Source organism: Capricornis sumatraensis, chromosome 22 (genome assembly GCF_032405125.1).
Source record: "Capricornis sumatraensis isolate serow.1 chromosome 22, serow.2, whole genome shotgun sequence".
Lineage (NCBI taxonomy): Eukaryota > Metazoa > Chordata > Mammalia > Artiodactyla > Bovidae > Capricornis > Capricornis sumatraensis.
The window spans coordinates 48,843,195-48,864,016 of record NC_091090.1 but is presented as its reverse complement, the minus strand read 5'-3'; the positions used below and the strand labels follow the sequence as shown (position 1 = coordinate 48,864,016).

General features: G+C 44.2%; 1 protein-coding gene across 3 annotated transcripts in view; it reads left to right on the top strand.

Annotated features, from left to right (window-relative positions):
- GCNT2 (glucosaminyl (N-acetyl) transferase 2 (I blood group)) overlaps positions 1-20,822 on the top strand; it is a 100,701-nt gene that overhangs the window by 50,829 nt on the left and 29,050 nt on the right. Inside the window, exon 1 of one of the 3 annotated variants that reach the window (XM_068960789.1) lies at positions 4,093-5,011. The exons of the other annotated variants lie outside the window; for them this stretch is intronic. Coding sequence (XP_068816890.1) covers positions 4,093-5,011 — 919 coding nt within the window. Of the gene's footprint in view, positions 1-4,092; positions 5,012-20,822 lie in introns of those variants that run through there. 3 annotated transcript variants of the gene reach the window in all.

Below are 20,822 nucleotides of genomic sequence, written 5' to 3'. Positions count from 1 at the left end.
TGCTCAGCTTTCTTTATGGTCCAACTCTTACACCCATGCATGACTACTGGAAAAACAATAGTCTTGACTATATGGACCTTTGTTGGCAAAGTAATGTCGCTGCTTTTTAATATGCTATCTAGTTTGGTCATAGCTTAGCGTCTTTTGATTTCATGGATGCAGTCACCATCTGCAGTGATTTTCGCACCCAAGAAAATAAACTCACTGTTTCCATTGTTTTCCCATCTATTTGCCATGAAGTGATGGGACTGGATGCTATGATCTTCGTTTTTTGAATGCTGAGTTTTAAACCAGTTTTTTCACTCTCATCTTACACTTTCTTCAAGAGGCTCTTCAGTTCTTCGCTCTCTGCCATAAGAGTAGTGTCATCTGCATATCTGAGGTTATTGATATTTCTCCCCACAATCTTGATTCCAGTTTGTGCTTCATCCAGCCTGGCATTTCGCTTGATGTACTGTCCATATAAGTTAAATAAGCAGGGTGACAGTATACAGCCTTGGCGTAATCCTTTCCCAATTTGGAACCAATCTGTTGTTCCATGTCCAGTTCTAACTGTTGCTTCTTGACCTGCATACAGATTTCTCAGGAGGCAGGTCAGGTGGTCTGGTATTCCCATCTCTTTAAGAACTTTCCACAATTTGTTGTGATCCACACAATCAAAGGCTTTAGCATAGTCAATGAAGCAGAAGTAGATGTTTTTATGGAACTCTCTTGCTTTTTCTATGATCCAGTGGATGTTGGCAATTTGATCTCTGGTTCTTCTGCCTTTTTTAAATCCAGCTTGAACATCTGGAAGTTCACAGTTCACATACTGTTGAAGCCTGGCTTGGAGAATTTTGAGCACTACTTCGCTAGCATATGAGATGAGTGCAATTGTGTGGTAGTTTGAGCATTCTTTGGCATTGCCTTTCTTTGGGATTGGAATGAAAACTGACCTTTTCCAGTCCTGTGGCCACTGCCGAGTTTTCTAAATTTGCTGGCATATTGAATGCAGCACTTTCACAGCATCATCTTTTAGGATTTGAAATAGCTCAGCCTCCCCTAAGTCCTGCCATTATTCTTTGAAGAAAAGGGTGTGTCTCTAACAAGAAGTAAGAAAGAAGGAATATCAAGGCGTGAAGGCAAATCATTCAGTGCTTTCCTTCGTATACTCACATTTCTACTGTCCCCAGTCTCAGGATAAAGGGAGATTTCAGTGGGGAAAGAAAATAGTGAAAACCATTTAACCTTCCCTCTTTTGGAGTGGCAATAAGTCAAACCATTTAAAAACTCTAAGAAGGTAAATGTTTTTCGTTTCCATTACTGAGAACAGAAGTCAAAATATCAGTTCTTTAACAGGGTCAGAAATGTTGAACATTTTTCAAAAAGCAAATAAAAGCAACAAGAATTGCTAATGCTTATTGAACATAAACAAACAGATACATAAACCCTAGATGAGAGCTATCTCACTCACTGTTCTTAAGAACCATGTGAAATAGGAAGTACTGTTATTTCCATCTGGAAAACAAAGAACCTGATGCTTAGAGAGATTAAGTGTAACTCCACCTTGCTCATACTGCTGGTCACTGACCAGCTGGGATTTGACAACAATTAGACTGGCTTTGGCTTTTGGACCAGGGAGCTACAGAATTAAGCCTTTGGATCCTACCCAGCTGCATAACTTTGGGAAAAATATTTGTGTTAGCCTTAATCTCCTGGTCTGTAAAATATAGAACTGTGTTAGGGTGATTTTTAAGATTCCTGCCAGCTTTTTGGGTCTCTATCCAAGTCAATATCCATCAGGTCTACTGAAAAAAAAATAGCACAACCTAAAAATTGAGAATTATGTGTGTGTGTTTTTTTAAAAAAACCACTAATTAATTTATGTATTTATTTGTTTGGCTGTGTTGGGTCTCAGTTGCAGCACTCAAGTTCCAGAGCATGGGGGTTTCAGTAGTTGTGGCCAGTGGGCTTAGTTGCTTCAACCAGGAGGGATCTTAGTTCCCTGACCAGGGATGGAACCTGAGTGAGTCCCTTGCACTGCAAGGCGGATTCTTAACCTCTGGACCAGCGGGAAGTCTCGAGACTTCTTTTATTGGGCAGACATTCCGAGGACTTCAAGCCTGGCATTGCTCTGAAGAGATAAAGGAGGAGCCAGGATACATAGTTTTTTTTATCACAAAGACCAGGTAGTAGGCATCTCAAAAGATGACTGTTAATGAAAGAAAACCAGACATCTCCAGTTAATGAATTTAGCACTTTTCTATTTCTGGAAAGATGCAAGAGTCCGGGCTCAGTGAAATCACCCTTTGATATGCCCTTCAGCTCTCCAAGGCCAGTATCTGGTGCTTGGTCATCCGGGGCTTCCTCAGGGTACGCCGCTGGGGGTGGCTGCAGCGACTGATGGTGGCTTGATGGCAGGCATCCTGTGTTTCCATCCTGAGTCCCCTCAGGACTCACCCCCGTGTGTGGGGGAAGGGGGGATGGCGGCTGTCATTTGATGGCAGAAACATCCTTTGTTGACTGACACGGCAGGTGACATTTTTCATTCTCAGTCACATTCAGGCCACTGTTGCCATTCATCAGTCCAGTGAACCACAGGCAACTGAGGAGTGGGGTGGGAGGGGAGGGGGCCGGGTAGAGTGCGGCATTATAGGCCCGTGTCTTCCTAACAGAAGCAGCTGTTCAGCTGCCATGTCACGCCGAGACAGGCAAGATTGTTGAGTGACTGCAGGAGGGAGGTGGGAGCAGGGCCGCTTTCAGCTCCCGTGGCTGCCAGAGTTAATCTCTTAGTTGGCTCACTAACTGTCCCCCAGAAGCATCCTTACCACCGGCCTTGAATGCACTCCACGTTTGCTGAGTGCTGGAGGCACCTGGCTCAGGTGAGCTTTGAGAAGGCATCTGTCATGTGACCATACCTGCTGAGCTGCTGTCCCTGTCTTCCCTGAACTGCACTGAAGGAGACTTCCAGGAATTTTGCCTCAGTCCCGAAGCCTTTGTTCTCCCTTCAGAGTAAGGAAGTAGGAGAGGGGCTGGGTGAAGAGGTGACTCTTTGGAGCTCTCTGAAGTAACCTCCAGTCTGAGGATGTCAGGCTGTTAAAGAGACCCAGTGGCTAGTTACACCACACGTGCTAGATAATACTGTCTACAGCTGGTTATCTGAAGCTCTGTGTGAAATGGGAACCAACCTTTGCTCTCTGGGAACAAGCTATCACTTTTCTCCCAGGCAGTTGGAACTAAAGTGTGTTTCATTTATGCCTCCACATCGACTCTTGAATATCAAGTCACTCCTAGCTTCCTTCTGCCCTCATCCCCTGCCCTTGAAAGTGTAATTCATTTTTTCCTCTACCCATGGACATATATATGCTACATAACATCATCAGAAACTGTCTGATTTAATTCAGGGAACACCTACCTTGCCATCAGATTTTTTTTTCCTCCAATAATCTTCTACTTAGGCATGTTGCAAGGGGTTTTTTTCTTATCTGTGTCTGTCTTATACGCCCAGAGGTAGAGATAACACTGAAATGAAATAAAGTGGCAGAGACCCAGAAAGCGAAATAAACCCGAGAAGGAGAAGTCCACAGGCAGTGGTTTTCAAGGACTGCTAGCAGCTTGGCGGGGCGAGCCAGAAAAAGGAGAACCATTTAACTTGAAAAGGAAGGGGAAAGCGTGAGAAGGGAGATCAGGCCAAATAGATTGCATGGAGGGGGGCGGAGTGAAGCCCAGGAAACAGCCCCGGTGAAAGGAGCGGACACTCCAGACTGAACGCAGTTTGCTAAAATCCACTGGCGTCTTGTATGCAAATGAGAAGGGCTTCCCGGAGCTGCCCTGAGCCCGGCGCCTTCTGCCAGCAGCCGAGTGGCACCACGGAGGCCAGAGCCCAGGGCGCTTTAAGAAGCATCTCTGGCCGTTGCCAGGAGAGGATGAACAACACCCAGAAGCAGAGAGTAAATGAGGATTAAAGGACCCGGCAGAAGGAAGCCTGCTTGAGAAGCTGTTGAAATTCCAAGATTGGCGAAAGAAGTCAGTTCTACATCTTCACTCTTGTTTCAGGAACCGATTATTTCTCAGTCTTTCGAGAGAGATTGCTTCCCCAGGGAAGTGAAAATAATGAACTTCTGGAAGTATTGGTTTTTTGCTTTCATGGGAGTCAGTGTGGTTATTTTTGTGATCCTTTACAGTGGCCAGTTAAGCAAACCAAAAAGTCACAGGGATAGCTCCATTGAAAGAGACTTGGGGATACACGCCTGTAAGGATGCCTTAGATGAGAAGTCAACCTTTTTGTGGGAAAAGACATTGACGTCCCCCATAGGAAGTGTCCCTTGCAAGGACTACCTGATCCAGAATCGCTACATCACAAGGCCTTTGTCGAAAGAAGAAGCCGAGTTCCCTTTGGCATACGTCATGGTCATCCATAAGGATTTTAACACTTTTGAAAGACTCTTCAGGGCCATCTATATGCCCCAGAACGTCTACTGCGTTCACGTGGATGAGAAAGCCACAATTCACTTTAAGAAGTCTGTGTGGCAGCTGCTGAGTTGCTTTAAGAATGCTTTTCTTGCTTCAAAGATGGAGCCTGTGGTCTACGCAGGAATTTCCAGGCTCCAGGCTGACCTGAACTGCCTGCAAGACCTTTTAGCTTCTGAAGTCCCGTGGAAATACTCCATCAACACCTGCGGGCAAGATTTCCCCCTGAAAACCAACAGGGAGATCATTCAGCATCTCAAAGGATTTAAAGGGAAAAACATCACCCCCGGAGTGCTGCCTCCTGACCACGCTGTAAAGCGGACTCGATATGTCTACCGGGAGTGCTTGGGCAGAGGTGGCTCTTTTATGAAAAATACCGGTATTTTGAAAACCTCACCTCCCCACCAGTTGACCATCTACTTTGGCACTGCTTACGTGGCCCTCACCAGAGAGTTCGTCAAGTTTGTCTTCCAAGACCGAAGGGCCATTGATCTGCTCCAGTGGTCCAAAGATACCTATTCTCCCGACGAACATTTCTGGGTGACTCTTAATAGGATCCCAGGTGGGTATGAACTTCCATTCCTGTGTTTTGTGTTTTTTTTTTTTTCCCCTTATCCATAGATTGAGTGTGCTAACATTCAGCTCTTCTTTGAAATTATTTGGGAAAAAAATAAATAAATGCCTGAAAAGTGATTAGTCAGCTTGCTTTTTAGTGGCAGCTCTACTGTCTTATTGTAGAAAGAAATAGCACCCCACCCCAGTGTTCTTGCTTGGAGAATCCCAGGGACGGGGGAGCCTGGTGGGCTGCCGTCTATGGGGTCACACAGACTGAAGCAACTTAGCAGCAGCAGCAGCTACTGTCTTATGGGCCTCCTGGTGGCTAAGATGGTGAAGAATCTGCCCGCAGTGCAGGAGACCCGGGTTTGATCACTGCGTTGGGAAGATCCCCTGAAGGGAAGGAATGGCAACCCATTCGAATATTCTTACGTGGAGAATCCCATGGACAGAGGAGCCTGGTGGGCTAAAGTCCTTGGGGTCCCAAAGAGTCAGACACAACTGAGTAACTAACACACACATACACTACCGTCTTATAACTGTGCTATAGTGATCTAAGAAATATGCCAATTTCCTGGAGCTCTTGCAAAACTACCTTTGAGAGTGTATCACTTAGTTCCTCACCTTGAGCTCAGTCTTTTTTTTTTTAATTGAGGTATAACTGACATACAATACCTCAGTCTTTTGAATGAATGCCTTTCATAGTCCTTGATAAGAACAGTTGTGACATAATGAGACTGATTTTGAATAAGCATCCTATGAATTGAATGAAATCAGTGGTGTTTCTCTTAGAGACTGTTACACAATATTATACTGATGCTCAAAGTTCACGGGGCTGTTTCATCTTTGGATGTTTACAAATTATCACTCTGGCTCCAACGTCTCTAGTCTCAGACCTGACCAGGTGTCCAGGTCTCAACTGACTTGGTTCAGTAAATCTAGTCTGATATTTTATTGCCTGGGAGAGTGAGTCACAGTGAGTTGAAACGTGCGGAGAGACATTCTAGCTGGAGCTGACCCCAAGTCACTACTCAACGACTCAATTGTGAAGTCCCATTTTCTTATTAGAAGTTGCCCTTTGCAGGCTCTTGTTTTGATATACTGTGAAGTCTTTCCCATTGTTCGTGATAATTTGGGGCTAAGGTATTTGAGGTATGGAGGCAGGAAACAGCAGCAGACTCCCTCTTTAGATTCAGGACTGGGTTTCTTTTCAAAGTTCTGTTTCCCATATGTTGTCTGGGAAGGTCCGTGTGACCTGTAGGGCCTCTTCCTGGCGATGTCCCAATGCACTGGTTTCTGCTATTGTGCCAGCTTGCCTGTGGGTGTCAGCCCTGCGGGGAGGTGACCCCAAGCCTGCCACGCTGGAAATACCTCCCTTCTCTTGGCTGCAGTATCGCTATTGTTGGCGCATACGAGTGCCACCTTCATACCTGAACGTGGACTCACAGCGATTGTTAGGTGCCCAATAGCTCAGCATCCCTGAGGGCTAATCTAGAGTGGCAGTTACAGAAACTTGCTTAAAGAGGGGAGCGAAAAGGACTGGCAAGGTGGTTGGGGGCAGAGGCATGCAGTGAATTTCAGACAATAGTAGGTTAACAGTTCACAAAGACTTGCAGGAGGGGGAGTAAATTAACCTTTTTTCCCAGTTTAAGTAGCAACTGAAAGTGGGGTGTGGTTGCTTGCTGCTCAAAAGAAGCGAAGTTGGTGGAAAGGTGTGCTGTATTTTGGATGCTGACCACAGAGCAGGGGGGGGCAGACTTCTGTCCAAAGGAGGGCTTTCCCCTACTGACAACCAGTGGGGAAGAGCTTTCATAATCTGCGGGAGGGGCTATGGGCAGAAACAGCACAGTCGGCACTGACAGTCATCTTGAAATTGGTCATCAGTGGTTGGTTTGTTCCAATATCCTTGACACCAGTTCTTGGAATTGTGGCAGCTTATGTCACGGCTATGGTCTTACCATCAAGTAGTTAACTTACCTGAGGTTTCAGTATCTATAAGACAGCTCACAGGATATGGCTCAGATACTCATTTATCTGTAGCCCTTGAGAAGGAACTAAAGGTCCTCGACTGTGCTTAATGACAGCATTGTTATTATTTGGTCTGCTTGGACTATTTTCCTTTGTTTCTGCATTTTCTCACTTCTCTGATTCAACTTATTCTTTGGCTAAAGTTCTTCCATAGACAAAAGGCAGGCGGAGGACATGGGGGGTGGGGGCAAGGACCATAGGCAGAGTCCTGCTCCATTTCACAGTGAGTGTTACCCTAATTGTTCACAAATAAGTGTAAACGTTCTGTACATGGCATGTAATACCGTTTTTGTTAACACTGTTTGTGCTAGGTATGTTATGCTCCATAGCACCTCTTTTAATTATGAGAAATAATCATTGTTATCCTCATGCACAGATGAAGAAAATGAGGCTTAGTAGCAGTGGTAGTGGTTCAGTCCTGTCCATTCTTTGCAACCCCATGGACTGTAGCCCGCCAGGTTCCTCTGTCCATGAAATTTCTCCAGGCAAGAATCCTGGAGCGGGTTGCCATTTCCTTCTCCAGGAGATCTTCCTGACTCGGATTGAACCTGGCTCTGCTGTATCGCAGGCGGATTCTTTACCATCTGAGCCACCAGGGATGTGCTCGGTTCACATAGCTTGTCCAAGGCAAAGCTGGGGTCTGATCCTGGATTTGCGAGCCCTGAAGTTTGAAGTGTTTCTCTTGTACCAGGAGAAGGAACGGTCTTGTTTTGTTTTTTTTCTTTGCTGTATATCTAAAACAAATTCCCTGCAGAACCCCAGAAAGGTGAAAGGACGAGTTTGGAAGAAAAATGCAGAGAACAGTGAAAGTAAGCCCCACCTGACCACTCTAAGCTAGAAATCAGGTTAGCAGGGATATGGAAGAGTGTGTGTGTGTGTGTGTGTGTATGTTTGGAGTCACAGGAAGGTGCCCTTGCTGGAACCAGCTGCCACAACCCACCCAGGCTTCTGTACCTGCTTCCCAAGCCCGCTCTAGACGAGGCTGTGGTCTGGCTCCCCGTTCGTGCAGCCAGTGGACCTGGGAAGTACTCTTCAGGGCTCCTCTGCTGCTCACAGAAGCTGGTGGGTGAGACCCATCCAGGCTGACTTTGAACCTAGTCACTGCTAAACGGTAACAAAAAGAACATGAAGAATCTTGAGGACATTGTCTCCCTACAGAATGGAAAAGAAGTCTTCAGAAAAAAACCAAAACAGGAATATTGGTGCCGTGTCTGTGTTCAGCAACTAACAAATACTTATTAAACCCCCCGTGGTACCTGGCACTGTTCCGTGAACTGAGGGTGGCTCTGGAAGGAGACAGGTATGACTTTATGGAATTTAAGTTTTGAGATTTGAATGGTTGCATTCTCAGGTTTAGTGACTCTTTAGTTCATCAGGTTTGGGTATATTGAGCTAATCCACCCACCCCAACTCCAACCCCTCAAAATGTTGTGCGTTTTTTTTTTTCCCCTGATTATCTCCATCCCTATTTTTAAAAATAAGAAATATATTCAAGAGCTTTAAAATTTTTAAGTTAAAATTTTTAACTCTATGAGCTGCCCATATTGTTGCTTCCTTGTATTCTTCCAGAGATATTTTATTAAGTTTATAGATACTAAAATTAATTAAACATTGTGTGTGGAAAATAGTACACTTTTTTTTTTAAGGTCACAAAATACACAACAAAAAGAAGAATGGCTGTTTTTTTAGGCACGTATTGCTGACTCATTGGAAAAGACCCTGATGTTGGGAAAGATTGAGGGTAGGAGGAGAATGGGGCAAGAGGTTGAGGGTAGGAGGAGAATGGGGCAACGGAGGATGAGATGGTTGGATGGCATCTCTGACTCAATGGACATGAGTTTGAGCAAGCTCAGGAGATGGTGAAGGGCAGGGAACCCCGGCGTGCTACAGTCCATGGGGTCGCAAAGAGTCAGACAGGACTTAGCAGGTGAATGACAACGAATTGTGAGTGAGAAACGAAGTTGACAAGATGTAACCTCTATTTAAATAGATCATATGCAGACATTTAGGAAACTAATTTTCATTTAAAATTTTCTGAAGCATTTTTGATGGTTCACTTGTTTGTTTAATTTTTTGGCCATACCATGGGGCGGCTTAGCTTCCCCACCAATGACTGAACTGGTGCCCCTCGAAGTGGAAGCACAGAGTCTTAAACTCTGGACCGCCTGGGAAGTCCCATTATGTATTTTGTTAATATGTACATATTTTATTTTTTTAAATTTTGGCCATGCCATGCAGCTTGCAAGAGCTCAGTCCCCTGACCAGGAAATGAACCTGGGCATGAACTCCTAGACTGCCAGGGAGCTCCCCAACACAGCAGGACTCTCTGACCTGACTCCCCTCCCCCCTTACCCCATCTCTCTCCCCTCACTGCTTTGTACCTAAGGCCTCACACTTCATATCCCAGCAACTGCTTGGTCCTACACACTTATGCGATTTTCCCTTAATTTTTTTGGTGGCTTTTTATGATGTCTTCTCTGAGCTACCCTTCCTATCATCTCTGACTATTCCTATGCATCCTTTGTAACCCTCCTTGGAAGTCACCTCCTCCAGAAGCCGTCCTTGATAACCCACCTCCCAGACAGCTGGTACTCCTATTTGCCCTGCCACGGCTCCCAGCACTGAATTATAACTACCTGCTAAGTGAAAAGCTCCTCTGCCCTTTCTCCTCCTTGTTTGAGTTCTTTTAGGGTGAGAAATGTGATATCCATTTTTATCTTTTCCATCACTACCCCTACACTGTGACCTATTGCTGTGCCTGAAGAGAGTTTGATGCTTGTGGGTTGGGTCTGGGGAGGGGCTGGACAGTTAGGAGACACTGAATACACGCATATGTATGGCTGAGTCACTGCTGTGCGCCTGAAACTATCACGACATTGTTAATCAGCTATCAAAGTCTGAAAAAAAAAAGTCCGGAGAGTGATGTCCCCTATCTGAGGTGGGGAGCAGTAATTTTTGATAGTAAGAATCAGAGAAACAGTGGGTAGGCTGAAAGGTATTGTCACGAGAGTGTATCTTCCTCAATTCTTTATCTCGTCACAGCAAAGATTTGGAGTGACGGACGTTAAAGCCCCCTCGGTGTGTCCAGCTCTCAGGTCTTAGATAGACCGTGTTATAGCTCTCAGGTCTCGAATGGACCATGTTATAGCTCTTAGACAAATCAGTGTTACGGCTCTATTTTATTTAGAAGATAGCAGGAAAATCCATCTTCGAGGCGTGAGGGCACGTCGATCTAAAGACACGAGGAGAAGAGCGCCCCAGCGCGCGGGAGAGAGAGCTGGCTTTGGCTCCTCTGTTTATATGTCTGTCTCTCCCTGGGCCTGTCCTTTGTAGATTGGGCCAGCCAGGAGTGCTGTTTGTTTTACCTGAGGTCCTCACTCCGGTCCTTGGACCTTCTTTTGGGTCATTTTCGCGGGCTTTTCCCTTCCTTGTCTTGTAGCCACCACCACTTTAGACTCTTTTTCCCTGTTCTATCTACCTAACAGTGTAATTACGTAACAGCTAGGCCAAGAAGTGATAGCAGTAAAGAGAAAGATAATCAGTCCTTGTGGAATTTTAAGAGCTTCAGCTGGAATGTTAATAGGGCAGAATCATTACTTAGAAGACTGATTCCCAGGGACTTCCCTGATGGTCCAGTGGGTAAGACTCCATGCTTCCACTATAAAGGGTGCAGGTTCGATCCCTGGTCAGGCAACTAAGAGCTGAGTGGTCCAATAAACAAATGAAAACTGGTTCCCAGGTAGCCAGCTGGGCCCGTGCAGTCTCCTCTGATGCCCGGAGCGAGCACCAGTTCCCTAGGTGGGTACTGCCAGCTGGTTTCTGTCTTACCTGCCCTAAGTCTGAGTATCTCCCACAGCTTGGCACTTACCCAGCCCTGCGGTTTGTGTCCCACTTGGCTACTCCCGGTTCACAGAGTGGGCTTCTTCTGTCAGAATCTGACCCAGAGTACCCCTTAGGGGCTTTCCTGGTGGCTCAGATGGTAAAGAATGTACCTGCAACGCAGGAGACCCAGGTTCAATCCTTGGGTTGGAAAGATCCCCTGGAGAAGCGAATGGCTACCCACTCCACTATTCTTGCCTGGAGAATCCCATGGACAGAGGAGCCTGGTGGGCTAAAGTCCTTGGGGTCGAAAAAAGTTGGACGTGACTGAGCAACAAACACCTTCACCTTCAACCCTTAGCTATTGGCTTGGAAAAAACAGAAGCATGAGGAAATGAAAGGTTAAGGAAAAACAACAACAGAAACTTGAGAAACGTTTCTGCAGGTGTAGCTCTCAACAAATGTAAACACTGAGCTCTTGGGAAGGTATGTGTTCTCTCTGGAAAGGTTACCCCAACCTTAAATCTGGGTGTGGCTGGATCAGCCCCCAGGCTTTTTCAAAGTATGCATTGTGTTCTCTGAACATCAGCCTAAATTTAGAGTTGGGTTTCCAGTGCCACAAAGGATGCATTCAATCATGTTGATCGTACCATTGATTGAGAATGATGAACATAATTAGACTGAAAGAATCCTGTTTTAATGAACATTATTAGAACATTCAGGCTTATACTCGAGTTATTTTTTCGTGCCTGAATGACAGTCCACAGTGGCACTCATTTTGTTGATATGGAGGTAAATTCAGATTGAAGGAGAAATTATACTAAACACATCCTTTCCTTGGGTTCCTGTCTGCTGAGCAGAGTTTTCATATGACATCATTTCCGTATGGCCAGATAATGTCAAATGCACATAATACAGTTGGACATGATTTCCACAATATTGTATTAGGGCGGCAGGCCTGTTTTGCTTGTTTTGTCTCTTTGATAAATGAAGGCGGTTCTTGGGGAAGTAATCTGAGGTCAGAGAAGGTTATGATATATCCTGGCTCTTGAGAATCTAGATGTCAGCCTGGCCCTTGGTACAGAAACCTTAGACAGGTTACAGAGTATTTACGTAATTATACTAACCCGGTGGCTCAGTGGTAAAGAACCTTCCTGCCAATGCAGAAGACAAGGGTTCAATCCCTGGGTTGGGAAGATCTCCTGGAGAAAGAAGTGACCACCCATTCCAGTATTCTTGCCTGGGAAATCCCATGGACAGAAGAGGCTAGTGGGCTACAGTCCATGGGGTCGACCTAGTGATTAAACAAAAAAAAGACAGGACTATACTGAAGTCCTAGCCATTTGAAGGCATTTATTTGTGATGCCTCTGGCCATCGGTTGTGCTGGATAACACTTGGATCATCTTTTTTTAAAAAATATGTTTATTTGTTTGTTGTTGGCTGCATGGGGTCTGAGTTGCTGGGGACTTGGGCCCCTCCCCGTCGCGGTGCAAGGCCCTCTCACTGCAGTGGCTTCTGTTGCAGAGCACCGGCTTTAGGGCCTGGGGGCTTCCGTAGTTGCGGAGCACGGACTCAAGTTGCCCCATTGCATGTGGAATCTTCCCGAACCAGGGGTCAAACCTTTGCTCCCTGCATTGGCAGGTGGATTCTTGACCACTGAACCCTCAGGGAAGTTCCTGGGTCATCCTCTTCACTGGGGAATCTGTGCCCAATGATTTCTCCCCCGATCCTGTGAAGGAAATAATCTGGAAATACTGCTCCTAATTAGCTTTTAATCCCTTAATTCCTAGAACAACATTATACAAAACAAGAACAATTGGATTACCATATATATACACACTTAATTATGTACAGATACCATTCCTATTCATAAATATCCAGTAAGCTGAACTTAACATGACTTGAAGTCATGCAGAAAGGATTAATGTAGGTACTGCTTTAGACCCGGCAAGGCCATTTTTTTTGCAACTTTCATTCCACCTCCAATCAATTTTCTAGCAACTGTCTGAAATTAATCTTTTTTAGAAGAACCAAGGTTTTAGGTTTTATGTATTTTTGGCCACGCTGTGTCTTTTGGGATCTTTAGTTCCCTGAGCAGAGATCAAACTGTGTTCGGTGTAATAGAAGCACAGAATCCCAACCATTGGACCACCAGGGAAGTCCCTCAGTGACTCTTTAAAACAGTAAAATGTTCGTTGCATGTCACAGTCATAACAGATATATAATCGGTGTCTATAGATCTCGTTATCATCTAGATCTCTACTCTCTCTGAACCACAGCAATGGCATCTCCCGATATCTCCCCTCGAGTGCACGTGATACTATGAAAAGGCTTTGGAACCAGATAAGTACAGGTTAAATATTGGCTCCCATTACTTGCTAACTATGTGATACTGGTCTTAGTCTATGCTGTCTCAGTTAACCCATCTGTGATGGTGGGAGTAATAAATTTAGTCTCAGGAGAAGTTATGAATATTAAATAAGATAAGGTATATAGTGTAGTGGCTCCCAGACAGAGCATGCTTCAGGAGCCCCGATCAGTTCAGTTCAGTTCAGTCGCTCAGTCGTGTCCGACTTTTTGCGACCCCATGAATCGCAGCACGCCAGGCCTCCCTGTCCATCACCATTTCCCGGAGTTCACTCAGACTCACGTCCATCGAGTCCATGATGCCATCCAGCCATCTCATCCTGGGTCGTCCCTTTCTCCTCCTGCCCCCAGTCTCTCCCAGCATCAGAGTCTTTTCCAATGAGTCAACTCTTCGCATGAGGTGGCCAAAGTACTGGAGTTTCAGCTTTCCCATCATTCCTTCCAAAGAAATCCCAGGGCTGATCTTCAGAATGGACTGGTTGGATCTCCTTGCAGTCCAAGGGACTCTCAAGAGTCTTCTCCAACACCACAGTTCAAACGCATCAATTCTTCGGCGCTCAGCCTTCTTCACAGTCCAACTCTCACATCCATACATGACCACAGGAAAAACCATAGCCTTGACTAAGCGGACCTTAGTCGGCAAAGGGATGTCTCTGCTTTTGAATATACTGTCTAGGTTGGTCATAAATTTTCTTCCAAGGAGTAAGCGTCTTTTAATTTCATGGCTGCAATCACCGTCTGCAGTGATTTTGGAGCCCCAAAAAATAAAGTCTGACACTGTTTCTACTGTTTCCCCATCTATTTCCCATGAAGTGATGGGACTGGATGCCATAATCTTCGTTTTCTGAATGTTGAGCTTTAAGCCAACTTTTTCCCTCTCCTCTTTCACTTTCATCAAGAGGCTTTCTAGCTCCTCTTCACTATCTGCCATAAGGGTGGTGTCATCTGTATATCTGAGGTGATTGATATTTCTCCCGGCAATCTTGATTCCAGCTTGTGTTTCTTCCAGTCCAGCGTTTCTCATGATGTACTCTGCACAGAAGTTAAATAAGCAGGTTGACAATATACAGCCTTGACGTACTCCTTTTCTTATTTGGAACCAGTCTGTTGTTCCATGTCCAGTTCTAACTGTTGCTTCCTGACCTGCATACAGATTTCTCAAGAGGCAGGTCAGGTGGGCTGGTATTCCCATCTCTTTTAGAATTTTCCACAGTTTATTGTGATCCACACAGTCAAAGGCTCTGGCATAGTCAATAAAGCAGAAATAGATGTTTTTCTGGAACTCTCTTGCTTTGTCCATGATCCAGCGGATGTTGGCAATTTGATCTCTGGTTCCTCTGCCTTTTCTAAAACCAGCTTGAACATCAGGGAGTTCACGGTTCAAGTGTTGCTGAAGTCTGGCTTGGAGAATTTTGAGCATTACTTTACTAGCATGTGAGATGAGTGCAATTGTGCGGTAGTTTGAGCATTCTTTGGCGTTGCCTTTCTTTGGAATTGGAATGAAAACTGACCTTTTCCAGTCCTGTGGCCACTGCTGAGTTTTCCAAATTTGCTGGCATATTGAGTGCAGCACTTTCACAGCATCATCTTTCAGGATTTGAAACAGCTCAACTGGGATTCCATCACCTCCACTAGCTTTGTTCATAGTGATGCTTTCTAAGGCCCACTTGACTTCACATTCCAGGATGTCTGGCTCTAGATTAGTGATCACACCATCATGATTATCTGGGTCGTGAAGCTCTTTTTTGTACAGTTCTTCTGTGTATTCTTGCCACCTCTTCTTAATGTCTTCTGCTTCTGTTAGGTCCAGATCATTTCTGTCCTTTATTGAGCCCATCTTTGCATGAAATGTTCCCTTGGTATCTCTAATTTTCTTGAAGAGATCTCTAGTCTTTCCCATTCTGTTCTTTTCCTCTATTTCTTTGCACTGATCACTGAAGAAGGCTTTCTTATCTCTTCTTGCTATTCTCTGGAACTGTGCATTCAGATGCTTATATCTTTCCTTTTCTCCTTTGCTTTTCGCCTCTCTTCTTTTCACAGCTATTTGTAAGGCCTCCCCAGACAGCCATTTTGCTTTTTTGCATTTCTTTTCCATGGGGATGGTCTTGATCCCTGTCTCCTGTACAGTGTCACGAACCTCAGTCCATAGTTCATCAGGCACTCTATCTATCAGATCTAGGCCCTTAAATCTATTTCTCACTTCCACTGTATAATCATAAGGGATTTGATTTAGGTCATACTTGAATGGTCTAGCGGTTTTCCCTACTTTCTTCAATTTAAGTCTGGATTTGGCAATAAGGAGTTCATGATCTGAGCCACAGTCAGCTCCCGGTCTTGTTTTTGTTGACTGTATAGAGCTTCTCCATCTTTGGCTGCAAAGAATATAATCAATCTGATTTTGGTGTTGACCATCTGGTGATGTCCATGTGTAGTCTTCTCTTGTGTTGTTGGAAGAGGGTGGTAAGTGTTGCAAGAGGGCATCAGAGGGCAGACACACTGAAACCATACTCACAGAAAACTAGTCAATCTAATCACACTAGGACCAAAGTATTGTCTAACTCAATGAAACCAAGCCATGCCTGCGGGGCAACCCAAGACAGGTGGGTCATCGTGGAGAGGCCTGACAGAATGTGGTCCACTGGAGAAGGGAATGGCAAACCACTTCAGTATTCTTGCCTTGAGAACCCCATGAACAGTAGGAAAAGGCAAAATGATAGGATACCAAAAGAGGAACTCCCCAGGTCATTAGGTGCCCAATATGCTACTGGAGATCAGTAGAGAAATAACTACAGAAAGAATGAAGGGATGAAGCCAAAGCAAAAACAATACCCAGCTGTGGATGTGACTGGTGATAGAAGCAAGGTCCGATGCTGTAAAGAGCAATATTGCATAGAAACCTGGAATGTCAGGTCCATGAATCAAGGCAAACTGGAAGTGGTCAAACAGGAGATGGCAAGGGTGAACATCGACAGTCTAGGAATCAGCGAACTAAAATGGACTGAAATGGGTGAATTTAACTCAGATGACCATTATATCTACTACTGCGGGCAGGAATCACTCAGAAGAAATGGAGTAGCCATCATGGTCAACAAAAGAGTCCGAAACGCAGTACTTGGATGCAATCTCAAAAACGACAGAATGATCTCTGTTAATTTCCAAGGCAAACCATTCAATATCACAGTTACCCAAGTCTATGCCCCAACCAGTAATGCTGAAGAAACGGAAGTTGAACGGTTTTATGAAGACCTACAAGATCTTTTAGAACTAACACCCAAAAAAGATGTCCTTTTCATTATAGGGGACTGGAATGCAAAAGTAGGAAGTCAAGAAACACCTGGAGTAACGGCCTTGGAATGTGGAATGAAACAGGCCAAAGACTAATAGAGTTTTGCCAAGAAAATGCACTGGTCATAGCAAACCACCCTCTTTCAACAACACAAGAGAAGACTCTACACATGGACATCACCAGATGGTCAAGGAGCCCCGGTGGAGCCCATTAAAACATGGATTGCTGGCCCCTAGCGCCAGGATTTCCAGTCCAGTAGTACCGGAGCAGGGTCCAGAATTTGTAGTTCTAACAAGTTGCAGGGGGTACTGATGCTAGAAACCCCCCTTGAGAACTGTTGGCTCTGCCCTTTTCCAGAGTAGCACATAGATTTGCAGGAAATGTTGTTTCTGTTTATTTCCATCTCCTTAACTGAGAAAAAAAGGTAATCACCAGTAAAAATGAAAGTGAGTTTATATAAGGCAAAGCTTTACAGTTTTGGTTGCTTAGGGTGGCTATTGTGAAAGTGGTGTGGAAATGACTGATGCTTGGGAAGGACTCATGTTGAAGAAATATCCTGGGCTTTGGAGTGAGACAAACTGATGATGAATTTTGGTTCTGCCCTTAGTAACTTTGTGACCATGGGTGGTGGTATTTAGTCACTAAGTCATATCTGACTCTTTGTGAACCCAGGGACTGTAGCCCACCAGACTCCTCTGTCCACGGGATTTCCCAGGCAAGATTACTGGAGTGGGTTGCTATTTGCTTCTTCAGAATATCTTCCTGACCCAGGGATCAAAACCTGGATCTCCTGCGTCTCCTGCATTGACAAGTGAATTCTTTACCACTGAGCCGCCTGAAAAGCCTGACCGCGGATACCCAAAACTTAAACTCCTCATCTGTTTAAACTCACAGTAATGATGGCTACTTAGTAAAGCTGATTTGAGAACTGAGTGAAAAAATTGGGTGTAAATTGAGAGGTGAAGTGTTTTTCTATTTGTTAATACAAATGCATATTAAGAGAACCTAAATATGGTGTAGAATTCCTAAACTAATGAGATCCTCAAGGAAGGTGTTAAATTAAACCCGTTTAAATCTCTTCACTATGAAAAGATGTCTACACAATGGCCCCAAAACCATGTAAAGCTAGATGTAAGTACATCCAAAGAGAAATAGGAGGAGCTATAAGGAAACTTAAGCAGTTTAACATGTTGGGAGGCACATTTTTTATCATTTTGATTTCCCTAAATGTTATTGGTATAATTTCTGAAACTATGGAAAAGTCTCACTTAGTTCTTACAGTAATACTGTGAAGTATGTTCTCATATCCATGAGAAGAGTGTTTCCTTAAAGATGCAAAGGATGTTAGTATCAGGACTCTTTCTGAGATCACATCACATGAAAGGAACAGGAACTGGGATTAATAGGATTGTTTTATTTTCTTAAACCTTATCATGTACAGAGATGTCAGTTTAGAATAAATATAATTTCTTGGAAAAGGAAATTGACATAGCCAAGACTTGGAAGAAATTGGAGTTTTTTTTTTCCCACGGTCAATCTGTGTAGGTTTCTGCGCATTCAGCCATATCCTTCTCATTTCCGTGTTCAACTTCCTGGATGTTAAAACAAATTATTGTTCCTCCTAGCTACTTACCAGGGACCACTGTAAAATTCTATTGTGTGTGTGTGTGTGTCTGCGCTAAGTCGCTCAGTTGTGTCTGACCCTCGGCAACGCTATGGACTGACTCTGGCTGTGTTAGACTATGTCTGCCTCTGGGTGACCCACCAGGCTCCTCTGTCCATGGGATTCTCGAGGCAAGAATACTGGAGTAGGTTGCTGTGCCCTCTTCTAAAACTCTATTAGAAATTTACAAACACACACAATCAGATGCAGAATGGTACAGTCATCCTCATGTGCCCATCAGCCAGTTTCAAACTGAATTTATTATAAGCACACATTCTTTAATCTTTAGGAGCAATATGTTTGTTAAGATGCTCATTTTGGCCTTCCTCTTCCTGTAGGGAACGTGGGAGGAGTTTGTTATTAAGAGTAGGAATTGCTTAGTGGGGGTAGACTGTTCCACGTGCAGTGTTTAGAGGTAATTTTTTCCATCTCTTCTAGCTACTGAATATTCTGCTTCCTGTGTATAGGAGAAAAAAAAGACATTGACAGTCTAACTATTTTATGAATCCCCTTTGGAATTGACTTGGGGAGTTTCCTGTTGGTCCAGTGGTTTTTCCTGTTGGTGCAGTAGTTAGGACGCCAAGATCTCACTGCCGAGGGCTCCAGGTTCCATCCCTGGTCAGGGAACTAAGATCTCGCAAGCCACATGATGTGGCCCAAAACAAAAGCAAACAAAAAACAATGCCTGGGTTCAATCTCTGACAGGGGAACTGAGATCCCACAAGTTGCATGGTACAGCCAAAGGAAAAAAAAAAAACAAAACAAGCAAATACGGCATGTAGTTATGTCATTATTAAACTTGAATTTGATGTGCTTTTCTTACTTCTGGCTTGACAGTATCTGTGATTCAGAATAAATATTAGGAACATTGTGAACTTAATTGGAAGAATAAGAATAACCCAAACTTCTTTTTCAGAAACGCATGTGGCAGACTCACAAAACTTCATATCATGAGTCTTTGCAATCCATCAGATCATCTGAGGACTTTATACTGTTTATGTCCCAATATCCCAATAGGATCTCTTATTAGAAGTCATACAGAGGAGGATTTGTCTAAATTTGTAGATGGCTCAAGGGTTTATCTTTTCCTGTAAAGTGAACATATTAGTCACTCGTCCCTATCCACAATTCAGAGTTGCTAAAATATTGAAATAACTGTCACACAAATGGAAACAGCAGTATTCAAGTGCTTCAAAGTAAAGCTCTCTGCACCTGAAAACTGAATGCTCAAAATTGGCACTTTGATCCTTAAAATGACCCTGAGCAGAGGAGAAGGGGGCAAGGAACTGAGGGGGCTAACATTTCTCTGAAGTCTCAGGTTTTGTTTTATAAATTTATGTACACTCATTTCCCCACCTCTTCTAGAACTTTCTTAAACTTCTAATTGAAATACATTACACGATGTATGGGGCTTCGCTGGTAGCTTAGACGGTAAAGAATCACCTGCAATGCGGGAGACCTGGGTTCCATCCCTGAGTCAGGAAGATTCCCCTGCAGGAGGGCATGGCAACCCACTCCAGTATTCTTGCCTGGAGAATCCCCATGGACAGAGGAGCCTGGTGGGCTACAGTCCATGGCATTGCAAAGAGTAAGACATGACTGAGCGACTAAGCACAGCATATACAGTGTTTACCTGTCCCTGATGCATGTTGATGTAGAGCAGAAACCAACACAATATCGTAATTAGCCTTCAATTAAAAATACATAAATTTTGGAAAAAGAAATATACATACAGGAAACCGAACATATCATAATTGAAATCACTGAATTTTCAAACTGATCCTCACCTGGGTAACCAGTACCAGAACCCACATTCCTGCAAATACTGCAGGAATCCCCCAGTACTGTCTTCAAGAGCAACAATCATCTTGACCCTCCAGTTTTGCTGCTTTTGTGTCATCACAGAGCTTCTAATTGTAGCCTAGTGCTTTTCATCAGGTTAAATAGATTCTTTCAAGAAGAAATGCTCATGCTACACTGTGATTTCGTGTGTTTCTAAAAACTGCTGGAAACTCCATGGGTTGGGGGTGAGGGGTGGGAGTGGACTGGGATACCCACATGTGCCGGGTACAACCTAGGACCCTCTCTCCCATGTTTCTTCTCTTTTTAATTTTTTTTTAAAGAGGTTTCTCATATTTGCAGAACAGTCTAAACAGAAGTACTTCTGTGGTTCTATATAAAAGGTTAGGCTTGTTGTAGATAAGCAGTTAGTTCCCAGAATTAGCAACCTATATATACCCCAGTGCATGCAGCACCAAATGGAATTTACCACTGACCTTCAACTCCTTCAGACTTGTCTTGGGTTGTAGATAGGGTTTAAAATTAGACAACGGCCCTAAGCAAGCATGGTTTTTATTTGGCTGCTTTTACATGGACTTGGAGGGAATGCTTTACAACTTGGGAATGCATTCTTGATTTACATCCAACTGGGTGTAACCTGGTACCTTGTTTTGAAGGTGAGGTAGGCACTGCACGCAGGGCAAGATGAAAATTTGTCTAATGGATTCATTAAGGGCCTTTCCGCAGACAGGAGACAAAGCAGTACAGGGCGTGCTATGTTCTATTGATTCTAATAAGGAAAGGCCTGGCCATGAAATAGCTTTCAGTGTAATGAAGTGAGAAGGACAATCAGTACTGTAAATACTTTTATTTGA